We start from the raw sequence: 25,075 nt of genomic DNA, 5'->3' as shown, positions 1-25,075 counted from the left end.
GGGGTTCAGATTCATTTTCTAGCAAAAAAATTATGATTTTTACATGTTGGAGAGAAGTGCCAGAATAGGCCCGGTATGGAAGTGGTTAAACTTCTATTGAGGTGTATTTAAACAATGCTGTGTCCTAGGTAAAAAAAAAAAAAAAAAAAAAAAAAAACATTGATTGGGCAAACTACAAAATGTTCAGCAAGAAAGGAAATAACACACACAAATCATAGGTTTTCTTAAAGTTTTATTTGGTGTCACACAGTTCATGCCGATATCAGTTGCCCACTCAGGGGTTTCTTCCATACAACATGTACAAACGAAAGGTACCAAGCCACCTGGCTCACTTGTTGGCAGTACTGTTGCTCCTCTTACCAGTCCCTTTGACTGCGTTGTCCAGCTCTCCTGGGACACTTGGCTCTCTAGCCTTTAGTCACAGCGCCCTGCTGCACGGCTCGCCACTGGCCTATGGATTGGGGTTCTCCTGACACTCCCGATAGGAACTGACCTGCCTCCTGGAACCTGCTGTCTTCTGGCTGAGCCCTCTTACTCCTTAATGAGACCCTCAGTCTCTTGGCTTCTGGCTGGGCCCTCTGACCCCTCCATGAGACCCTCAGCCTCTTGGCTTCTGGCTGGGCCCTCTGACCCCTCGGTGAGACCTTCCCACACTGGGAGCGGTCTCCAAACTGGAAGCTGTCTCCAAACTGGGAGCTCTGAACTATCCTGAGACCTCAGTCTGAGGATAGAAGCCTTGCGGCTTCACAGCCTGTTTCCTACTGCGCATGCTTGAGCCACGCTGCACTTTCTGAATTGTCCCTGCTGTCTTCTGGGACCTGTGTGTCTACCCGAAGGTAGCGGGTGGGGGAGGAGGAGGGCCGGACATGGCAAAGATCGCCGCACACGATTGTGGCGATCTTTTCCTATAATTGGGAGCAGATACCTGATTTTGACAGGTATCCGCTCCCCCCCGGAAGGTGCCAAATGTGGCACCGGAGGGGGATGGAACTCCGCTTTAATATTGGATTATTCTTTCTATCTGTCTTGATCAAGTTCCAGTGTGTAAAGTAAGATGTTCTTTTACCAAATTATCAATTCTTTTTACCTTTCTGATACCCACTCAGTCTGATACTACCACCCATCTGAGTGCAAAACAACCTGCTAAGGCATTGTTACATCAACTCCAGTGGTAACTTCTAAAATACTTAGCCTGCTTTCACACTGAGGCACATTACAGGCGATATAGCGCTAAAAATAGCGACTGTAAAGCTCCTCTCCCCTCACTCCAGTGTGAAAACCCGAGTGCTTTCACACTGGAGCAGTGCGCTGGCAGGACACCAAAAAAAGTCCTGCAAGCCACACCTTTGAAATCAATGGACAGCCCTGCCGAAGAGCACTTTGCTAGTGGCCGAAAAGTGCTGCAAAAACTACAGTAAAGCGGCGCTAAAAATAGTGGCGCTTTACCGCCAATGCCCCAGTGTGAAAGTAGCCTTAGTGCCACTGTTTAAACAGATGGAGTATACTCCGTTTTCTACTTTCAATTGGAGATGGAAAACATTTTTAAGCATTCTAAAGGAAATTACTGTTTCTTAAGCGATGAAATACCACTGTTTAAATGTTCTGTTTCCTGGCCAATCATTTTTTGTCATGTTTTGTATGTAATTCTAGGTGAACGCTGTCTAGAAGATACTACATATATGAAAGATCTGTCTCAACTTAACCCTCGTGCTGAATGGGTTATAAAACCGAAGCACAAAGAATGACCTGAATAGAAAGAAAGAAAAACCCCTTCGGCTTCAAGAAAGCTTCATAAAGACCTGAGAACAAGACTCCTCAAAATGAATAATGCCGTTTTGTAGTAATAAGTTGCCTATTGCTACTTCCATGTTTATTTAAAAATACATTTATGTTAATGGAAGTGAATGGCTTACAACTTTACTGCCAATAATGTCCCAGTCCCCTTAATAATATTGATACTGGGAACATATCTGCCTACCATATTGAAAATGTGTATTTAAACATATGAATGGAAAAATATTTGTAAATATCCTTCTTAATAAATATTAACTAAACCAAAATTCCATGGTATAGCTGGTGCCATTAGGTGCTAAAAAATACCATGTGTTCTTGTTTGATGGTTCCTAGGTGACCCCAAAGAGCCCCTCTACCTGGAGAACATGTTCTATACAAATATTGAAACTGAGCATTAGATTTAAAAATCCCAATCAGTGAAGAACAGATATGAAAATAATCACTAGATGCAGAGATATAGACAGCTGAACATTTGTGCAAACGTATCCTCTGAAATTTGTTCTTACCCTAAGTTTTTTCCTATTTTTCACTGAGAATGCCCTTCCCCGCAAAAGGGTGCTCAGGATATGCAAGGTGATAGGTCCAAGGTCAACTTTTTTTAAAAGAAAAACTGAGATTTGTACATAACTTTTTTTGTTTCCTATATCTTCGAACTTACTGATTTTTGTGTCATAGGGTTTTCATTGAAGTTAAAGAGGAAGTAAACCCTGATGGGTTTTACTTCCTCTTTTTTTCCCCTGCAAAGTAAAAGCATAATGGGCTAGTATGCATTGCATACTAGCCCATTATGTGGCACTTACCTGCAAACGAAACCCATAATGGTGGCTGCCATCCATCTTCGCCCCTCTCCCTTCCGGGGCCGCGGGCTCCGACTCTGTGACTGGCCGGAGTCACGTGATGTCGCTCCTGCGCATGCGTGCAGGAGCCATTAGTCACGGCATTTGCTAGTGAAGAAATGGCACAAAGGGCTGTTTCTACAGAGCGCATGCGCCGATGACAACATTGGCGCACTACAAGGTAAATATCACCTAAACAGCGCACGTTTAGGAAATATTTACAGTACCCATAGTTAAGCCTTATTATAGGCTTACCTATAGGTAAAAGTGACGCGGAGAGGTTTACAACCACTTTAAGCATTGGTAAGGTATTTTTTTTGATCATATGCTTAGGTTAAGTTGCCCAGACTTGTAGCAAGTTTACTTTAAAGTAACCCTTTCAGGTCCAAACCACACCTGTCAAATGAAGGAGAAATATACTTACCTTTCTGGTGACCATGTCTTGAAACTCAGCTGCTTTGCTGGTCACTGGCCGCTGCAAGTATTCAACCAGTGGAACTTGTAATAAAATACTTGCGTCCCCAATACACACTGTGATTCCTCCTGCCAACTCATAATTTCTGCTTCGATGTATGGCTGGGGAGGTAGGTATGCCATAAATCTGGAAGTAGGGATTTCTCGCAGGGGCCAGAGAGCAGCAATGCGGTTGCATTTCAAGACAGGGGCTGCCAAAATGGTATATTCTTTTTTTCACAGGTATGGCTTTGGTTACAAGTGATTCTTTGTCAGGGTCACTTTAAGCACAGCCCCACTCCCCCCTACCCAACATTGTACTGAACATGCCTTAGCCATCTTTAGGACACTTTAATTCCATAATAATGCTGCTTAATTTTATATTTTGTGAGAGCAGGTTCACTGTAAAATAATCCCTAAATTAATAAGTGTATTCCTAGTAGCCATTTTCAAGCATCGCTGAATCTATGGATCATGTGAGAGACAGCCAGTGGGCAATGTTCGAATTAAGTTTTACCGATGTAAAGCACTAATATGCTTTAGTTTTTATGTTGGAATGTAAAATAAAGTGGTCTTTATTTCCAACATCCTCATCTTATAATTTTTACCTCAAGGCAAATAAATGAAGGAATTGTAGATTTTTTTTTTTTTTTTTTTTATAGAAAGTGCATATTTTTGTTTTTATGTATATAAATATATATATATTTGAAAAATATTCATTTGTCATATTTGCCAGGGATCGGTGGCTGTACAAAATAAAGAATACTTAAGCTGTATCCTACTTAAACATTTTTTTCTTTTCAATATTGAAATGTCACGTGACATTATTAACATTATTATATTATTATTTATAACAAGCATTCACTTTTCATTCTTCTAATTCTAAATTTTACATTTGTGTTTCAGAGAAAACGCTCCTGACAGCCTCTATCTACAGCGTGTGTGTAAAATATATATATATATATAGTATTTATTGGCGTATAACACTCACTTTTTCACCATGAAAATCGTGTGTAAATAGCGTGTGCGTGTTATACGCCAATACTTCCATTTTAGCTGCCTCGGAGGGGACAGGGGAGGGGGGGCCATCAGATTACATACAGTGAGACTCTCCTGTTTACTTGGCGGCCTCTGTAATAGGAAGTTCCGTCTCCTGGGCCGCCATTGGACCACTGTTCTGTCTATCATAGGAGATTCTCACTGTATGTAATCTGTCGGCGCTCGTCCTGCATCCCTACCTGTCCCCTCTAGGCTGCAGATGGGCATCGATCAAGCTGTACTGATGGCAATGGCGAGGCTGCATTGATGTGGACTGATGAGGCTGCATTGATGGCACTTGTGAGGCTGCAGATGAGCATCGATCAGGCTGCATTGATGGCAATGGTGAGGCTGCAGATGGGCACTGACCCTTATTTTGCTTCCTAGTTCCTTATTTAAAATTTAAGTTTTTTTCCTAAAACTTCCCTCTTAAAATGAATGTGCATGTTATACGCTGATAAATATGGTACATACATGCATAAATCAAAATTAGAGAACAACCTACAATTTCCTACATTTCAAGGACACTGGCTTAGTCCTATTTTAAATGATCTAAACGAGTAAAAGAGCAGTTTTCTTAAGCATATTTCATGAGTTACATATGTTTTGAAGCACAGAATATAAAACATCAATACCGTTTGAAAAAGAACATTTAGCACCTTGTGCTATTTTTTTTTTCTTAACCACTTCCGCCCACCGTCATTTTACGTGATAACTTTTGAAGGAGGATACCATTGTTATGGCAGCAGCTAGCTGCCATAACCCCCGGTATCCTCTTCTTCAGCAGGCGGTCCGCTACAAGATAATAGTGGTCTCTGTGGCAGATTCGCCGCAAGATCAATTTATCGGCGGCGGGAGAGGGGCCCCCTCCCGCCGCGATCCGGTGCCCTCCGCCGCTTCCCGGAACCATCGGAAGAGGAAGAGCCAATGGCGTCTGTCCCCTGCCTGGGTGTGGAGACGAGTGAGGGGAACATGGCCCCCACCCATCTCCATATCACTGCAGGGCAGAAGCGACGTCAAAACGTTACTTCCACCCAAAGCTCTTAAAGGGCCTTTTTTTTTTTCATGTTTTTAAATGACAATTTTTTTTTTAATTTTTTTTTATTGCATTTTAATGTAAATATGAGATCTGAGGTCTTTTTGATTTAAGAGGTCCTGGCATGCTTTTTTCTATTACAAGGGATGTTTACATTCCTTGTAATAGTAATAAAAGTGACACATTTAAAAAAAAAAAAAAAAACAGTGTAAAAATGTAAAATAAATAAGAAAAAAAATGTTTTTTAAACGCGCCCCGTCCCGACGAGCTTGCGTGCAGAAGCGAACGCATACGTGACTAGCGCCCGCATATGAAACTAAAACCACACATGAGTGAGGTATCGCCGCAATTGGTAGAGCGAGAGCAATAATTCTAGCTCTAGACCTCCTCTGTAACTTAAAACATGCAACCTATGGAGATTTTTAAGGGTAAAAGTTTGTCGCCATTCCACGAGCGGGGGCAATTTTGAAGCGTGACATGTTGGGTATCAATTTACCCGGTGTCTTTCACAATATAAAAAAAAATTAGGCTAACTTTACTGTTGTCTTTTTTTTTTTAATTCAAAAAAGTGTACTTTTTCCAAAAAAAAAGTGCGCTTGTAGGACCGCTGCGCAAATACAGCGTTACAGAAAGTATTGCAACGACTGCCATTTTATTCTCTAGGGTGTTAGAAAAGAAAAAATGCATAATGTTTGGGGGTTCTAAGTAATATTCTAGCAAAAACAACTGTTTTAACTTGTAAACAACAAATATCAGAAAGAGGCTCGGTCTTTAAGTGGTTATCTAACAAACCCTATTTAACTGGCAGCCTAACTTTCCAGTTTTCACTGACTTTACAAGATTTTGAGACATTCTAAAGTGACTGAAACCCTCTGGCAGCAGGTTGTCCAGATGAAGGCCAAAAGGGATGACACTTTCAGCCATAGCAAGAGAAGTTTGTCATTCTAAATCTGTGATTTCTAGAATATTGCATCTTTACAATGTCACAAACTTATTCAATTCCCCCAAGAAGGCTGGTTGTCCACAAAAGACAAATGCAAGCAACTACAGAATAATGTGGAGAATCTAAATCGGTTCAAAGCTGCAGCTGCAATTGCTCGCCAGTTCAGCGCTGAACAGAGTAAGGATCTGTCACGTCATACAGTGTCTCACCATTTAAGAGAATTTGGACTGAAAGCCCACTCGGCAGTGACCACACCTTTCATTAGGGGAAAGAATTGAAAAGCTAGGCTAACATTTGCTGAGGAGCATGTTGTGTGGACAGGGGAGAACTGGTCCAAAGTTCACTTTCGTGATGAAAGCAAGTTTAATTTATTTGGGTCTGACGGGAAACATTATGTTTGTCGTCAAACTGGGGAAAGACAACCCAAAGTCTGTTATGAAGTCAATGAAAGGTGGAGGGGGAAGTGTCACGGTTTTAGGGATGTTTTCTGCAGCAGGAGTTGGGCCTCTTATACAGATACATGGCAGAGTGAATGCAAGTGTTTATCAGAACCTTCTTCGACAACATGTGGTTCGTTCCTTGTGTTTATCTGCCAGCAATTTTCATGTATGTCAATACCCCCTGTCAAGCTGAAAACATTGAAATAATCAAATGGCCAGCCCAGAGTCCTTATCTAAACCCAATAAAAAACCTGTGGAAAATCCTTGGTGACAAAGTTATGGCCAAGAAACCTACAACAGTCACCGACCTATGGAAGAAGAGTGGAACAAAATCACACCAGAGCAGTGTGAGAGACTAGTGATGTCCTGTGGCCACAGATGGGCTGAAGCCAATCAAAGCAAGGGCCTGTACACCTCCTACTAATTGTTGTAAGCTTCAGAAATTTTTGTTGTAATCTTTCTCTATGCTACAGTCATTGCTGTTCTCCAATTTGCATCATTGTGTTTTCTATAAGATAAAGGTTTTTTGTTTTTTTTTTTAAGTGCCTTGGTTATTTTGAAAAACACTATTCTATTAGCATGGTATAGCCACAACAAAAATTCCATCAAATGTTAAGCAGTGAAGATTACATTATTTCTGAAAAAATCAAGTGTTCGTAAATCATTCTCTAGTTTTGATCTCCAGTGTATATACATACATACACCAACATGCTGCTGGATTGATAGTCCTGGACTTCATATCTTAAAGTCCACCTTTCAGGAAAAAAATAATAAATGCACATATTTTTTGCAGAAACACATTTTTCCATAGGAGTCTGTGAAGCATCGACACCACAATCCATGGATCATGGGTGCAATGCCAGGCTCCTGCAGACACATCCTCCAGCTTTCTTGCCTGTATCTCTGTATCGGCTTTCTGTTGGAAAGCCCTTTGAAGTGTGAATGGACAGTCCATTGAAAACAACCGCAGTGGCAGATGGGACTACAGCCACGCTGATTTTGAATGTGACATTAGGGGCGCACTGGAACATGTTACATGTTACACCCTAAGGCTTAATGTACATGGGACATTTTAAAACCTCGCCTGAATGATTTAACTTGACAGATAGTAACCGACAATTAAAACCGTCCGTTTTTCAGCGTTTACATGCCGTGTTTGCGGTTAGAAGCGTTTAAAAAAAAAAAAAAAACTTTTTTGTGTAAATAGTCAAAAATGAACACGGCCAAATGCGAGTTACTGCATTTACATGCGTTTACAAGCTGTTACAGGCATTTGGCGTTTCAAATGCCTCTGAATATCCGTCCTGAATGCATTTTTTTGCTTTCCTAAAAATGCTTTTAAACTCAACTGCCTAGAAATGACTATAAACGACCCTGTGTACATGTACTGATAAGATAACATAGAGGAGAGTTCAGGGGCAGCTGAAAAAAACGCCCAACTCCTGCTTCTAAAAGTCCGTTTACCAGCAGCAGTGTACATGAAGCCTAAACATGTAACATGTTCCAAAGGTGAACTTATCCTTTAAAAAAAAAAGCTTTAGATTTCATTAAAAATCAGTATCCTAGTTCAAAGACAGGAAAACAAATTTGCGGGCTTATAATAACGTTCTAATCATTAATATATACAGCTGGACTCTCTTCCACCCTACAATTCAGTACAGTGTTTTTCTGCACTGAATGGTATATTGTGTTTAACCACTTCTTCCACGCGCTATAGTTGAAGTCCATCACAGATCGGGGTAAAGGGCCAATCACATCTGCCTTTTACCACGTGATCAGCTGTGTCCAATGACAGCTGATCCTGATGTAAACAGAAGCCGGTTATCGGCACTCCTTTCCTCACGCTGTCACCGTAAGGAGGGGAGAGCCGATAACCAGCTTCTGTTAAAGGGACATCCACACTTATAATCAGTGCACTTATTAACAGTGCCCACCAGTGCTGCCAATTAGTGCCCATCAGTGCTTACTCATCAGTGTCACCTATCAGTGCTGCCCATCAGTGCACCCTAATCAGGGCACATTAGTGAAGGCAGTGGCGGCTGCTGGTGCTCAAAATTTTGGGGGGGCGAAACAAACTGAAAAATCAAACTGTTAGTAATGCAGGACTGTAAATAGCCATTTATCAGGTGATTATGTATCATTACTGCTAGATAAAACTGTGCCCATCAACTGCAGCCTCGCTGTGACTATCAATTGCAGCCTCACTGTACCCATCATATGCAGCCACAGTAGGCCAATCACGTCCACATTTCAAGTAAAAGAAAATAAAACAACTTAGCATAAGGTGTCCTCATAAGAGCCTCCTTTACATCAGGTGTCCCAATCAGAGTCCCCCTTTACAACAGGTGTCCCCATCAGCATCCCCCTATACATCGGGTGTCCACATCAGAGTCCCTCTTTACATCCAGTGTCCCCATGAGAGTCCTCCTTTGCATCTGATGTCCCAATCAAAGTCCCCCTTTACATTAGATGTTCCCATCAAAGTCCTCCTTTACATTAGGTGCCCTCATCAGAGTCTTCCTTTACATCAGATGCCCCCATTAGAGTCCTCATTTACATTAGATGTCACCATCAGAGTCCCTCTTTACATTAGATGTCACCATCAGAGTCCTCCTTTACATTAGATGTCCTCATCAGAGTCCCCCTTTACATCAGATGTCCCCCCTCTCCCCCCCTCATACTCTCAGCTCTCACAGCAAGTCGCCTGTCATCCACCTTCAGACCAGCCAGGATGAGTCAGAGAAACCAGAAGTGAAGGCCCAGGACCTGCCAATCATTATCCACAGCAGCTATGCGCCCTGAGGACTTTCTAAAGGAAGCCAATAGAGCTTCTTGTTTGCAAACACGTCATTCTTCCTATAGCAGCTGTGTGTCCGGCGCCCTGCACTTAAAGGGCCATTATTTTATTTAAAAAATTTTTTTAGTGATTGCAGCACATCATGCTTTCTATACACCTGTGTGTCCCGCAGCCCGCACACACTTAAAGGGCCAGTATTTTAAATTTTTTTTATGATGAGTAGCTTGGGGGGGGGGGGAGGGGGGCGTGGCGCGCCTGTGCCCTCTATGGGTGGGCCGCCACTGAGTGAAGGAGAAATATTACCTGTTTGCAAAATTTTAGAACAAACTTTAAAAAAATGTTTGGGGTTTTTTTCAAAATTTTCGGTCTTTTTTTCATTTGTTTATTAAAAAATAAAAAACCCAGTAGTGATTAAATACCACTAAAAGAAAGCTCTATTTGTGTGGAAAAAATGATACAAATTTCATATGGGTACAGTGTTGCATGACTGCGCAAAAGTGTGACAACGCTGAAAGCTGAAAATTGGCTAGGGCAGAAAGGGGTTAAAAATAGGCCCAGTAGGCAAGTGGTTAAAAGGGGAAGTAATGTGTCATCTGTGATTTCACTGCCACTTCCTGTGAATTCAAACAGGCGCCTTTAACTTCTGACAACAATGATGATTGATTGCTTTTTGATAATGCTATTGCTATCGAAGCAGCACGTTAACTTATACATAGACCACTGTTTTAGTTTCACAGCTCAACAGCCATGTTCTAAAATATGCCAATATTGGCAAGATGGTCCTCCAGTCAATTCTGACAGTGAACTGACAGTGAGCCTTTCATACATACACAGGATAAATCAGAAATACGGTGTATAGTACAGTAGATGCAAACTGCACAGTTTCCTGTTTCTGCTAAAATGTTTTTCACTGCTTGTCCTGTGCTGCATGTGCATGACAACGTGCATTCCCCAGTGTGGTGTATTGGAGTAAACCTGCACATGCTGACACGTATTAGACAGATGGATATCAAGCTGTGTCCCTTTGTGCTATTCCTTGCTTAGAAATAATGACAGCTTTCTTTATAGTCAAATGGAGAAGATTCAGCTTTTCAGATCACAATAAAAGGTAAACTGAAGTAAAATTAAACATTTTACCTCACTGGTTTCCATTTCTGTTGGTCAGAGACCACAACATACTTATCAGTAATAGTAAGATTATTCCCTCTTTTTTAAAGTTACCTAATTTGCAAAATATTACATGTGTTTGGTGCAAGAGGAGACTCTTATGCTGTTAATCAATTTAAAATCTTCTGTGTTGCTCTGCCCCATTGTGCACGTTCCATTTCCCTCACCAAATGAACATAGGATTCCTCCACAAATATTCAGCCTAAAAATCAGCGATCCCATTGGTTTATTAAGTGCAAGTGTTTTGTAATATTCAAAGAGGTTCAAACGTAAGCCTAGTATACACAATGAGAATATCGGACGAATATTTGAGTCTCTTATCGAAAACCAATAGGTTACTAAAGTTACGAAAATTCTCGTAAGGCCTCTTTCACATGGACGATCCGTATGTCCGTTTTTCATCCTTCCGTTTTCGGATGAAAAACGGACATACATTCATCCCTATGGAGCGTCGGATGTCAGCGGTGACATGTCCGCTGACATCCGACCCCGCTCCGATCCGAAAAGTGTAACGGAGGAAAAACCTACTTTTCCATCCGTTTTCGGATCGGATCGGGTGACGACGGACACTACGGTCCGTCATCACCCGATCCCCCATAGGGGAGAGCGGCGCTCTGACAGGTCCGCCGCTGCACAGCGTACAGCGATGGACCTGTCATCTTCCTGCTCAGCGAGGATCGGCGGAGCGATCCCCGCTGAGCCAGCGGATGTTCACGGGGCGGATCATCACTGATCCGCCCCATGAGAAAGAGGCCTAAGACAGAATACAACTTTGGAAGTGACGTAACATATTGTATTGTAATGTATTCTTTTGTTTCTCAGCATGCGTGGTCTTGGTCACTCGAATTTTTTTCATACAAATACTATACTAAATACACAAAAACTGTTTGTTCTGTTATCTTACGAGAAAAGTTTTTATGCTTTTCCCTTTGGGTATTTTCGCAAGAACTGTCGTGATCAGCTCTCGAAAGCTGTGTACTAATGAACAGATTATCAGACGATCACTCACAATGCGATTTTTTTTCGTCCGATATTCACATCATGTGTACTAGGCATTACAGTGACAGCATATGTTTATTATATTCAATTAAAGTTGGAGTAAACTCCCTTGGTTGATTTTTACCTATAGGTAAGCCTATAATAAGGCTTACCTATAGGTACTGCAAATATCTCCTAAACCTGCACTGTTTAGGAGATATTTACTTGCGAAGCTGCCAGTGACGTCACCAGTGCATGCACAATCAAAGGACCAGAGCCCGCCAACCCAGAACGAGGACAGAATGAAGATGGAAGCCCTGTCAGCGGTGACAGCGTGCCTCTGGAGGGATTTGTTTTAAGGGAAGTTTCACATAATGTGCTAGTATGCGATGCCTTGCAGGTCTTGCAGATGCCTTGATGTCTTGCAGGTTTTAAAAAAAAAAATCTGACGCTTTACTACCACTTTAAATTGTGTATATTACTCCTTTCCTTTATTATATATTTTCTAAGGTATTTTTTTACTTTACCACTGTGCAGATCAGCCTCTTTTTGATACTTTCCCAGTGACGTTACACCTACAACACACTAATTTGTCTTTGCTCAATGAGCTCCCACCTCCAGCACACAGATTACTCTTTCCTCAATGAGATTACTCCTTAAGCACACACACACACATTGCTCCCTCTCCTGTTTCTGACCTCTAACACATACTGTATATAATATTGGTCTTTTCTCAGTAAGATCCTTCCTGCAGCACACATATTACTGCTGCCCCTCTGAGGCAGCCTGTGGACTGTGTAGCTGATTTTGGAGGTCTTAGCTGTGGCAGAGCTAAGAGACTGAATAAATCTTTTTAAAGGATAAGTACATCCCTTTGTAAAAAAAATGAATGCAGATCTTTTTGCAGGTAAAAACTGTGCATTTTTTTTTTATTATTAGGAGACTGTAAAGCATTGCACCCGTGATTAGCAGATCATGGGTACAATCCCAGGCTCCTGCAGACTGTTAGTGTAGTTGTCTGCCCATACCTCATACGGGTAGGCAGTTACTGAATAACAGGAAGCATCATTGAACTACCTAGAACACTCATTAGCGCCCTGGTAGTTCGTTGAGAACTTTAAGCCATCAGCCACAAATGGTAGATGGTAGTGGTAGTTCCCCCATTCACAGAACTCTGTGAATGAATGATGTGGCCGGGTGGGCGGAGCTGCATCAGTAACATGTTACACCCTGGATATGGGTGAACTTATCCTTTAAGGACCTGGTTCTGGGACTTCACCATAAGGGATCGGGTCTGGAGAAGGATTGTCTCCCTCACTGGACTGTGTCTGTAGGAAACTTGAAGGTGTGCAGCTGTCCTGGGGACTTGTGACTAATGAAAAAATAACTAAACCTAAACCTAAAGTTGGGACTTTGTATGGGGCAATATAATATATACATACACCTCCACCCCCAATATATTGAGCAAAGAGAATGAATAGTGGGACTTTATATGAAGTACATCATGAGCCAATCAGTGTACACATTGTTTATTGTTTACAAAAGTCATACATACACATATAAAGTAGTAAAAAAGTAAGTTTATATAATAATATAGTAGTAGGTCTCAATTAATAAAGTCTAAACATTTCTTAATATTACATGATTGTTTCAACATAAAAAAGTAAGATAATATAGTAATATGCTGATAGGTCTCTATTAGTAAAATCTAAACATTTCATGATAATACAAAATTGTTTCAACATAATATACATTGTACTGGACCTTGGGTATGTAGACCAAAATTGTAATAGTAGCGATAAACAGGCATAAAAAGCAATGGTGGATCGGTTCATTAAAATAGGCTGTGATATGATACAGATATTAAACATGGATACTGTGACAACGCATCATAGGAAAGCTCTACGTGTTTCGTGGTTATAGTACCACTCATCAGGAGCAGATGCAGAATTTAGGGGTATCTATAATAAAATAAAAGTGCCAAATTGATATAGTAATAAAAAATGTACAAACATAAAAGGGAGAGGGGGAACATAAAGGGTCCCAATCATTCTCACCTGTCTCACCTAGTATATAGGTACGACGGTATCAATGGTAAAAGGCATTATAGAAAAACGTTATCCCCAGAAGCTCAGATGGAGACACTCGAGGCATGGCAAAGGCACCAATGATGCGTTGTCACAGCACACACATTTGTCTCTTTCCTGTATTCTTTCTTCAGCATGCACATCGGTCTTTTCTGGATAGCACACATCAGTCTTTCCCATGTATCCCACCTCTAGCACATGCATTTGTCACATGCTCAGTTCAGTGAATGTCTCCCTGCAAATTCTTTCATTACTTTTCAGTGCATGTATGTGTTAGGACACAAATTGGTCTTTCCCTGTATCCCACCTCCAGCTTACACACTCTACTCCACAGAATCTATAACAGCAGTGAGATGTCCTTTTGGTATACAAAGTTCTCTAGCCAGTTTTACAACAGAAGAGTAGGGGCATTAACCCATCAATGACCATTCTGGGGTGTATTAACCTCTTAGCAAACAGTTGCCACAGAGGAAATGTTTTCTCCTTTGCCCCCCCCCCCCAGTTTATAAGCATTAATCCCTCAGTGGCCTGTCAGTAGTGTGTGGTCTTCAAGAGCTTATGTACAGACCCCTTGGTGATGAATTATCAGTGTGTGATACTACTAGAAAAAAAGGAGGACTTTATTTTGGATTATATGAGTGGCAGCCATTAAAGGAAAAATACACTAGAATATAGGATATAAACATGTACAAAATTGTATTCAAAGTTCATTAAAACCAATTTAAAAACATTGTGCCATCCATATAGGATGTGAAAATCATCCTAAATAGGGTGACATTAGCCCCTATACTTTCCATACAATCTATAGCCCAAAGGTTACAAACAATACATGTATAGTGAAATAGCCAAATACAGACAAATATTATGGGCTGGATGATGGAAAGTATAGATCTTGATCTCTACGGGTTTCACCAAAACTGGCTTCTTCAGGAGATCCAAAATTGTATTATATCAGAGGCAATTCATAGTTATTTGCAGGATTCAAAAGAAAGAACAAACAAACTTGTATCTTACATAATAATACACCTAGTGTCAAACTGGAAAAATATATCTAGCACTCAAATAAAGTAAAGTAAACAAGGGGTTCAAAGCATGCTCAGTCTCACTTCAGGGGGTCTGAGACTGAGCATGCTTTGAACCCCTTGTTTACTTCACTTTATGTCAGGAGTAGATATATTTTGCCAGTTTGACAGTTTGTTGCACTACATGCACATATCTGATTTACTGATTTGGAAAAGATGAAATTATTCATAGGCTACTCTTTCTGTAGATGTAAAGTTAGTACAGGGTCTTAAAAAAATGTTACATTCTCTATTCTCATATAATGTTCTTTATCTCACCACATTCAATTAAAATATGTAAAAGTGTTGATATTTGTACTAATTACTAAAGCCAATTGACATAATTTACAGTAGTTTAATCGAAAACGCACAGCAGGTTTTTTTTTGTTTGTTTTTTGTTGTTGTTTTTTTTTTTTTTTTTTTACTCAATGCAGAGGTGGAATGGCTTACTGCATTTTTGGTCTCAGTTCCTTTTTGTTTTCAGTACTATTTCAATATCTAATGTTTCACTTCAACTTCTGGTTTTAGTTTTATGTGGAATCGGAAGGGTTAGTATTTATTTGCTGTATTCCATTTTTTATGATTTTTCCCTATCTTCCTAGCCCTCCATGAATAGAAAAGGGAGTGAGGAGAAATCTTTAAAATTGAGACATAGGCATAAAAAAAACACTTATTTAAGAAGAGTGGGTAAGGGCTAAAAAATGTACCTGGTTTTCTGATACCTACATCCCTGTTGGGTAGATTGCACATCACTTTCTATCCCAGTGACACCTTGTTTGTTAGGATGTGTCAGGGTGTCACTAGAACAAGAAGTGAGGGGAAATTTGCCCAACATAGACTCATACAGCTATAAAAAGCTGACACAGTTCAAATTATTTCCCAAAAATGTATTATCCAAAACAGTTGTTATTGGGCTTTAAAATGTTAATTCATGATCAGTACATGTTTGTTAGTGTGCGGATCCATGGTGGCTTGCAGTGCTTTGCTGAAGTCACAAAATGGTACTTTTGTGCAACTGGGTTCTGACAGTTGTCCTTTTCTTATCATCTCTGTCAACTCTGACACCATTGTCATGAGTTTTGTTGGATCTGTCAAGATAAAATGTTGGGAAAAGTTGTCTATCACAAAATACTTATTAATAATAATATTAATAATAATAATAATAGAAACAAACTTTTGTCAGTCAATAAACAACCACAAATGTCAAGGATAATGAAGTAAAAAGCAGACAAAATAGGATGGGGAAGAAAATACATTTTTATCTATTCACAACATTATTTAGTGTTGGCGGGCGATAAGGGGGGAATAGGGCTTAGTTAAAATGAACCTTGAGCCAAAACTTTTTTATTTAAGTTTTGTATAGAGTAGAATGGGGTTAAAGCATTTGTTTCTGTTACTGTCTAGGTCTCTTTTGAGGTTTTAATCCTTGCCCAAACAAACATTGTATTGCTATTGCGGTACCTGGTAAGGTGACAGGTCCTCCAGTAGTGCGGTAGTCTATATGCTGGATCCCTCCCTAGCAGTCGGTATCCAGTAGCAACCAAATACAAAACCACGTTTCGAAGATCTATCGCCTGGTCACGAGGTATGGGAAGGAGTTAAGTGACGGCACGCATAAGATCCGCGCTAGGTGCTCAGCAGGACCTCATTCTGTTAGTGGAAGTGAGGTAACAGAGGTATGTTGCACTGGCGGAGTGGGTGCAGGCTCAGCAGGTTCCTCCTAATGCAACATACATCAGATACTGTGTGTAGTGACATGGGACAGCACTTTTCAGAAGAACTCTGTATGTTTTACTACGCACAGTGAAGTCTTATCTCTAAGTGGGGTACTGCCTTAATGTTTGATTTTTCACACGACTGCAGTCTCCACCTAGGCCCAGGCATTGATGAGCGCACTCCATGCAAAAAGAACCCCTGCACGCAGGGCGAGTGGCCCCGCCCACACATGCAAAGTCACTCACCATGTAAATTGTTTCTTTTCCACTGTGTCATCCAGAAGCCACAGAGTCTGATATTTTTAAATATCAATGCTTTCTGAAAAAGAAAAATAGAAGTAATTAAACAGAGAGCCCAATTGGCTGTACTTTTTTTTCGTTTTTTTTTTTTTTTTTATAAACTGTGATATACTGAAAATAATATACAATGCTACCCATTCTTCACGTCTACAAGAAAATCATCATCAATCAATGACTGCCTTCCTAGTAAAAACTGCTTTACCCAGGCCATTTGTGACAATACCTTGCACTACTGTGACTACTGTACTGTGTTTAGTTTAAAAACTGCTGATCACGCGGAACTTCACTCTCCCAAACAACATTGACTATTATTAATCCTTGTGCTGCTAGTATTAATAAATATATAGGAATATATATTATATTTGCTTGGTTTAAACTTTGATTTACATTAATTCAGTTACTGCTTGGTTTCCATGCCTAGGCAAATGATGCCATGCATCCCAGGAGTCTTCAGGAGGGCGGAGGGATTTTCTCAGCTAAGCACACCTTCCTGCCTGCATACCTGAACTATGGGCAGATGGATTCCATCATCTGCCCTTATTCATTAAGGGTATAGCCAAAAATGCAAGAAGGTTTTTTTTAAAGTGATTTCTCAACAAAATAAAGCATGGAGAAATGGATGGATAGATGAGTTTGCTCTGAATGATAAAACAGTCATGAAATAACATTTTTGGTTTGCAATGCTCAGATTCAATGTAGATCCACTTTAATTCTTCCATCAGAAGAGCATAAGAAGAAATGGGCAGCTCCCCTTGAGAATGTGTCAACATAAATTTATGCAGTTGTCCCCCCCCCCCCCTCCTTCAAGCTTGATTACTGTAATAGCTTGTGTGTAGAGCTACCAGAAGGTCCGTAGCATTTACAGTTAATGCAAAATGATGCAGCTAGACAGCTAAGAATTTTACCCTTCTATTTGTACATCATCTTAGTTTGACACAATAAAATGAAGAATTCATTTTATGGGTCGTCTGATGACTGGTAATTATGCCTTAATTACTGAAGGACATAGTAAATCTATATACTGAAATGGTTTCTTTAGCCTGTCAGACAGGAGGACCCTGAAAATTTCTAGAAACCACCCAAAATTACATGCTGCTTCTGCCTTTTCATATGCAGTTCCAACACCATGAAATGTCCTTCTTACTCAAATTATAACCAATTCTATGGTGTACAGTTTATAGCACCTACTAAGAGACAGCATTGCAAGCTTTTCTGGAAGTGACAGAAAAATCACGGACATCATTCGTTTTAGCAGAGATATGCTGTTTTTTATGCATTGATGTATTTAATTAAAAGTCCAGCTTTGGAGCAAATGTTGCATGGTTTACTTGTATCATATACTTTCCCACTCTAATTAAACTATAGCATAGACTTCTATAGTTAAAGAATACACAGGCTTTAGATATCCCCTTGGTGCTAATGGTGCTTTGTATTTTAACACATAAAAGCATCAGATATTTATACCAACAGTGATAACCCAGTTGTCATTTGACCAGCCTGAGTCTATCATAAAGTGCAGTATGTGACTGAAAGTGCAGCTTCACATTTTGTATATTGTCTTAACTGCTATTAGTTCCAGTTGATATCTTTACCACTGCTGTCATCACTTCCTTTTCCATTAGCATTGCCAGTGGACCCAAACTTGGATTTAATTTTTAAACTGGTAAATATCACCATTGGAATGAGGTCCAGTTACAGAGTTCCCCAGATGACTTGCAATGGTAAGGAAGGTCCTTCTTTATCATTATAAGTAGTTTCCAATTCTGGTTCTCCTGAAACCTCCTCCTAATAGTCCCCCACTCTCATGTCATTCTACAACATGGACAGTGCAGGCAGAATGTTCTTGCTGATAGACAAAAATATAGGTGTACAAAAAGAGTATAACTATCTACAGTATCTCACAAAAGTAAGTACACAACCCACATTTTTGTAAATATTTTATTATATCTTTTCATGTAACAACACTGACGAAATGACACTTTGCTACAATGTAAAGTAGTGAGTTTACAGCTTGTATAACTGTGTAAATTTGTTGTCCCCTCAAAATAACTCAACACACACCATTAATGTCTAAACCCCTGGCAACAAAAGTAGGGTACACCCCTAAGTGAAAATGTCAAAATTGGGCCCAAAGTGTCAATATTTTGTGTGGCCACCATTATTTTCCAGCACTGCCTTAACCCTCTTGGGCATGGAGTTCACCAGAGCTTCACAGATTGCCACTGGAGTCCTCTTCCACTCCTCCATGACAACATCACAGAGCTGTTGGATGTTAGAGACCTTGTACTCCTCCACCTTCCATTTGAGGACGCCCCACAGATGTTCAATAGGATTTAGGTCTGGAGACATGTTTGGTCAGTCCGTCACCTTTACCCTCAGCTTCTTTAGCAAGGCAGTGGTCGTCTTGGAGATGTGTTTTGGGTCGTTATCATGTTGGAATACTGCCCTGCGGCCCAGTCTCCGAAGGGAGGGGATCATGCTCTGCTTCAATATGTCACAGTACATGTCGGCATTCATGGTTCCCTCAATGAACTGTAGCTCCCAAGTGCCGGAAGCACTCACGCAGTCCCAGACCATTACACTCCTACCACCATGCTTGACTGTAGGCAAGACACACTTGTCTTTGTACTCCTCACCTGGTTGCTGCCACACACAGTTGACACCATCTGAACCAAATAAGTTTATCTTGGTCTCATCAGACCACAGGACATGGTTTCAGTAATCCATGTCCTTAGTCTACTTGTCATCAGCAAATTGTTTGTGGGCTTTCTTGTGCATCATCTTTAGAAGAGGCTTCCTTCTGGGACAAAAGCCATGCGGACCAATTTGATGCTGTGTGCGGCATATGGTTTGAGCATTGACAGGTTGACCCCCACCCCTTCAACCTCTGCAGCAATGCTGGCAGCACTCATACGTCTATTTCCCAAAGACAACCTCTGGATATGACGCTGAGCACATGCACTCATCCTCTTTTGTTGACATTAATGGCTGTGTGTTGAGTTATTTTGAGAGGACAGCAAATATACACTGCTTTACAAGCTGTACACTCACTACTTTACATTGTAGCAAAGTGTAATTTCTTCAGTGCTGTCACATGAAAAGATATAATAAAATATTTACAAAAATGTGACTGGTGTACTCACTTTTGTGTGATACTGTAATTTCAACTACTGTTAAAGTAGACAAAGATCATTTCGTAATATTACCATGTGGTTTAAGAATATCTTCTAGTTTTTATGTGCCCTTGCATGAACTAGGTCAATTTCAGACATTTGCAGTATTTATATTGCATAATTTAAGAAAACATGAGACGAACTGTAGACAGCACCATTATAGCAGATGTTGCTATTAGTGCCTAGAGAGTGACTAAAGAGAAATATATGTCAAGCTCTGAGGGGCCTGCATCTGGTATGTCAGACAACAAATACATTTAAAACAAGAAAGTTATTAAAATTTATGATGAGGTTCAGCACACTGCGGGATGACCTCAATTTAATATTCTTGACTGCCTGAACTCAACCCAAAAAGGAGCACTGATTACTTTCAAACACTTACAGCAGGTAAAGGTGTGGGCTTTCTTGACATTCCTCCGTATGTGACCATAGTGCTTCCATCCCTTAGGAAAGATACAAGTTAGACAACTAAGCATGTTCTAAATTACAAATATTTTCTATTATAAAAGTTAATTGGTTGTTATTTCATAAGCATCCTTTAACATTTTGAACTTAACAAAAATTTGTAATTCTCCTACTCATTACTTTTATAAATAGTATAAATGTACACAGATTACATTTATTGGATTTTCTAGAAAATAATATTTCTGGAACTGTTTTCCTATGTATTTTAGGATAATGATGATGTTTTTTGTTGATAAACAGAGTTCATAAGAGCTTTATTATATTACTACTAATGTCTTGCAGCATCATAATGCCCCTATGGTATCTAAGAAAATAAAGTCGATAGAATAGAAGTTATGTCTCTTTTGTTATATAGTTATAATGGCATTGATTCAATAATATGTGTATGATCTTATGAAAGAAAAAGGAAAAAAACAAATAACTGATGGTGTGACATGTCTTAGGGGTTTATTTAAGAATATTTATGCATTATTCCCACAAGTTTCAGCCAAGATGTATGAATCTTGGGGGGGAAATTGTGAAAATCTTGTGCTAACACATTTATAATTAAACTTATTAAGCTGGTTGTACGGTTTGCGGACCATGCCAGGGGGATACTGGTTACTTAACACCTTTTCAGGGCCCATTACTCCATTTCTTTGGTTCCATCTCTGGTAGATAATATCTATTTCCTGAGCGTGTTATTGTAAATGCCCATGATGTTAAGGGCTGGTGATTGATCTATTTCTTTGAAGTTGTTGATGGTGAAATATTAACTAACCCACCCCCTGGCACTTCATATTATACCATTTTGTTTAAGCCTACTGGGTGCTCTTGGTCACGTGCCTGCAATATATGCCCCCCATGTCCTCCACAAGAGAGGAATGTTGGTGCCCCTGCCTTGGCCTCTCTTGGATAGCCGTTTTCCCTGTATTTTGATTCGCTCATCCCGAAGAAGTGGAATTGTCTGCAAAACATGTAGAGGATTCATCGCAAATTACACCTGTAATCCTTTTCATCTTATGGGTGTTACACTATCAGCGACTCATGCTGTTATATGGTTGAAATCATGTTCTATCAAATATGTGATAGATGTTATTTTATTTATGTGTTTGATTATATGAATTTTTAGATTCTGTACTAATAAAAATAGTTCTCATACTAACTCAGTTGTGTAGTCCTTGGGTACCGAGATAGTCCATTCTTTTGTCCCCCCCCCCCCCCGGGGGGCATTTGGGGGTTGTCTCCTGTTTCACAAATTGTCATTTTAGGATGGTGGTACCCTTCCCCTCTTTATTATATTGATTAGAAGCCTACTATTTGTAAGCTGGGTATACACATAGCGGGTTGAATGAAAAAAACCTCAAAGATCTATGCAAGTGATGTGGATGCATGGATCTCTCCAGCATAGCGATCACATGATCACCAGCTGTGGGTACCGGTATCTGCAATCCACTGTGTCCGGTGGACACAATGGTTGTAGGAGCGGCGTACTGCACGCCCCTAACCCGGAGCAGGCTGGATGATGTATATGTATGTGATCCACAGAAACTTAAATACTCATGCTATATGACACAGACTAATAATAATACAAAACTTCAGCAGCTGTCCACAGAGTGCTAAAACCCCAAATTATAAGTATACATATGTACAGCGCTTGCAGAAATACATGTGCTCATATAAAGTGCTTAAGTGCTCATGAAATAAATTACTAAAGTGCTACATATAACACATTCGTATAAATGCAAGAAGATTAATCTCAAATATTGTGCAAAGTGCTCCAATCAAAATAAAGTGCTTTAGTGCTCCAATGATAATTCCAGGTGCTGTGTGCCACGCTCCCCTCTTGTGACCCCACTCACCAGAAATTATGGACCCTCAGCTTTGCAGTCTGTGGGTCATATACACTTGTGATCTATTGATCTGGTGAGATGGGATGAATTCCTCAGAAACCCTTCATATAAATAGGGGTCTTGGGGATGGTCAGAAAAAACAAATCCAACAGGCTGCCAAAAATAGAAAGAGAAGCTAATAGTGAAGTATTGCAGGGTCACACAATAAGCACCACTTACTAGACTATGGAAAAAACAGGCATCAGTAAAGAGAACAACTCTTCCGGGTCCGCCGCAGGATGGAAAAAAAAGTATACACGGCTCCTGAAATAAATCGGACATCGCGGCTATACCGCCGGCAAAGCGCCTCTGCAGAGGCGCTTCGTGGTGGTTTTTAACCCTTTCTCAAATACCAACGGTAAAGTGCCGACGCCGCCCCGCCCCAGTGTGAAAGGGGCCTAAATCCTTGCAGCTGGGGACCATGAGGCAAGACTCTTTGGCACCTGGTTACCTTGCACAATTGCACAGCTGTAGGTAACCAGTGCAACTTCAGGAACTCTGCACAGTACAGCAAAGCACTCTTTCACAAAGCTCACAGTCCAAGACACCACTGAGGACAGGGAAATGGCCAGTATCTAAGACCCTATTAGAGCAGTCTCTATGAGAGCAACATCTCACACTTATATCCCAAAAGTCACCAGGAATCAGTACAAGGTCATTACTTACAAGTCCCTAGGACAGCTGCCACCTCCTAACCTCCCCTGGACACAGTCCAGTAAGTGAGAAAATCTTTTTAAGACCAGATGGTGAAGTCTTTTGGTGAAGTCCTGCAGCCAGTTCCAGGTCCCTTTTCAGGTGTCCAGTCTCCATACCTCAGAGAACAGCAGCACAATCCAAAGCTTGCCTCATAGGGGAGCAATAGCCCCCTATAAAACTGGGAACGTCTCCTGGCTGGGGACGTCGATCTCTCCAGGGCTTCAGACTATTTATCAGCTTCTTCAGCCACCATCTGGGTACACCTCCCCAGGGATTTTTCTAGGCCCTGATCACCATTCAGGCTGGTTTGAGTTCTCTCTCCCTAAACTCAAGGGAACTTCTAGAGGCAGGGGGAAGCAGTCAAACTCCAAGCATGTGAAACCCTGAACAGACCAAAACAAACAATCTCTGCTCTCTTGATTACAGAAGGAGCCAAAACCAAATTTACTTAGCAGCCTAACTAGGAGGGTGCTACAAATATATTGTAGCTTATCAATCATTACATCTGGTGGCTGCATTTGTTTTTTTTCATACTCTGTTTTCACCTGATGATCTTGCCAGTAACATACCTCCTGTATTAGAGTGCTCCAACTTTGGATGAAGGAGCACGCGGGCACCTTTTGACAGCAGCATTGTCAGTCTGTGGGGAGGGAAGTGTTAGATGTACTAGCAGATTTAAATACACTAACAATTTGAATCCAAACTCCAAATAACACTTTATAGGCAGTTTTTCCTTTTGGAATAGAGATTTTTTTGTTCTTTTGAAAAACAACAGATTTACTGTCCAGATCATCAGATAAAAATAGAAGAAAGAAAGCCTAAAAAAGAAAACTAATGCAGCCATCACATCTAATGCCCTGTACACACGACCGGTTTTGCCGTCGGAATAAACTCTGAATAAACTCTAGAAAACAGAAGTTCAATAGCCAGTAGCCAATAGCTTCCGTCTTGTACTTGCTTTAAAGCATGCGTCGTAGTAATTTGTTCCGTCGGAAAAATATAGAACATGTTCTCTATCTAAGTCCGTCTGAATTTTCGATGGCAAAAGTCCGATGGGGCATACACTTGGTCGGAATATACGATAAAAAGCTCCCATCGGACTCTTTCTGTCGGAAATTCCGCTCGTGTGTACGCAGCATAAGAATTGGTAAGCTGCAATATAATAAATGTTTGCTTTAGGGTTTAAAGTAATTGAAAAAGTTTTATTTATAAAAACAAAAAAAAAAACAACAAACACGTTATACTTACCTGCTCTGTGCAATGGTTTTGCACAGAGCAGCCCCAATCCTAATCTTCTGGCACTCTCCGCTGGTACTCCTGGCTCCTTCCGCTCGCCGAGTGCCCCAATAGGAAGCTGCTTCCTATGGGAGCAATCATGCATGCTCAATTCTGAGCAGGGCTGTTTGCATCTATTCAAACATGCAGCCCAGCCCCATCCACCTGCTCACTACTCACAAGTTTTGACTGACAGCAGTAAGAGCCAATGTTTCCCACTGCTCTCTGGCAAGCATGTGAGACAGGGGAGAGGGAAGAAGAGCTGCTGCATATGTGCATAGCACTGGATCAGGTAAGTATTAAGGGGGAAGGGGGGTCTGGTGGGTGTGCTACTATTAAAAGGTTTCTGACCATAATGCAAAGAAAACATTAAGGTAAAAACCTTTTACTTTAAAACCACTTTAGTACCACGTGAGGGCACTCGCTGAATATTACCTAAATAAAGGTTTAACCTCCTGATCACCCAGCGGGTGATATCAGTTAGGTTTTAGCGTCAGATAGGGTCTGCGTCACCCCAGGCAGCATCAGATTAGTGCCAGTACCGCTAACACCCACGCTTGCACCATACACCTCCCTTAGTAGTATAGTGTCTGAACGGATCAATATCTGATCAGATCTATACTAGTGTCCCGGTAGTTTAGAGTTCCCAAAAACGCAGCGTTAGCGGGATCAGCCCAGATACCTGCTAGCACCTGCGTTTAGCCTCTCTGCCCAGCCCAGCCCACCCAAGTGCAGCATCAATCGATTACTGTCATTTAAAAAACACTAAACACATAACTGCAGCATTCGCAGAGTCAGGCCTGATCCCTGTGAACGCTAATGCCCCGTATACACGGTCGGACTTTGTTCGGACATTCAGACAACAAAATCCTAGGATTTTTTCCGACGGATGTTGGCTCAAACTTGTCTTGCATACACACGGTCACACAAAGTTGTCGGAAAATCCGATC

General features: G+C 40.7%; 2 protein-coding genes across 4 annotated transcripts in view; one reads left to right on the top strand and one right to left on the bottom strand.

Annotated features, from left to right (window-relative positions):
* Positions 1-3,940, top strand: part of ARHGAP18 (Rho GTPase activating protein 18) — a 198,748-nt gene extending 194,808 nt beyond the window's left edge. For both annotated transcript variants that reach the window (XM_073627256.1, XM_073627255.1), the window contains exon 15: positions 1,651-3,940. In XM_073627256.1, coding sequence (XP_073483357.1) covers positions 1,651-1,745 — 95 coding nt within the window. In that variant the 3' untranslated portion in view covers positions 1,746-3,940. The remainder of the gene's footprint in view (positions 1-1,650) is intronic.
* A 9,055-nt stretch (positions 3,941-12,995) lies between these two features.
* Positions 12,996-25,075, bottom strand: part of LOC141140271 (enoyl-[acyl-carrier-protein] reductase, mitochondrial-like) — a 163,700-nt gene continuing 151,620 nt past the window's right edge. For both annotated transcript variants that reach the window (XM_073627253.1, XM_073627254.1), the window contains 3 exons: positions 20,201-20,261; positions 16,592-16,664; positions 12,996-15,718 (listed from right to left, as the gene is read on the bottom strand). In XM_073627253.1, coding sequence (XP_073483354.1) covers positions 15,555-15,718; positions 16,592-16,664; positions 20,201-20,261 — 298 coding nt within the window. In that variant the 3' untranslated portion in view covers positions 12,996-15,554. The remainder of the gene's footprint in view (positions 15,719-16,591; positions 16,665-20,200; positions 20,262-25,075) is intronic.

The sequence above is a fragment of the Aquarana catesbeiana genome, linkage group LG04 (genome assembly GCF_042186555.1).
Source record: "Aquarana catesbeiana isolate 2022-GZ linkage group LG04, ASM4218655v1, whole genome shotgun sequence".
NCBI classification, from domain to species: Eukaryota; Metazoa; Chordata; class Amphibia; order Anura; family Ranidae; genus Aquarana; species Aquarana catesbeiana.
Note: the sequence above shows the minus strand (reverse complement) of the source record. Positions and strands in the feature narration are given on the sequence as shown.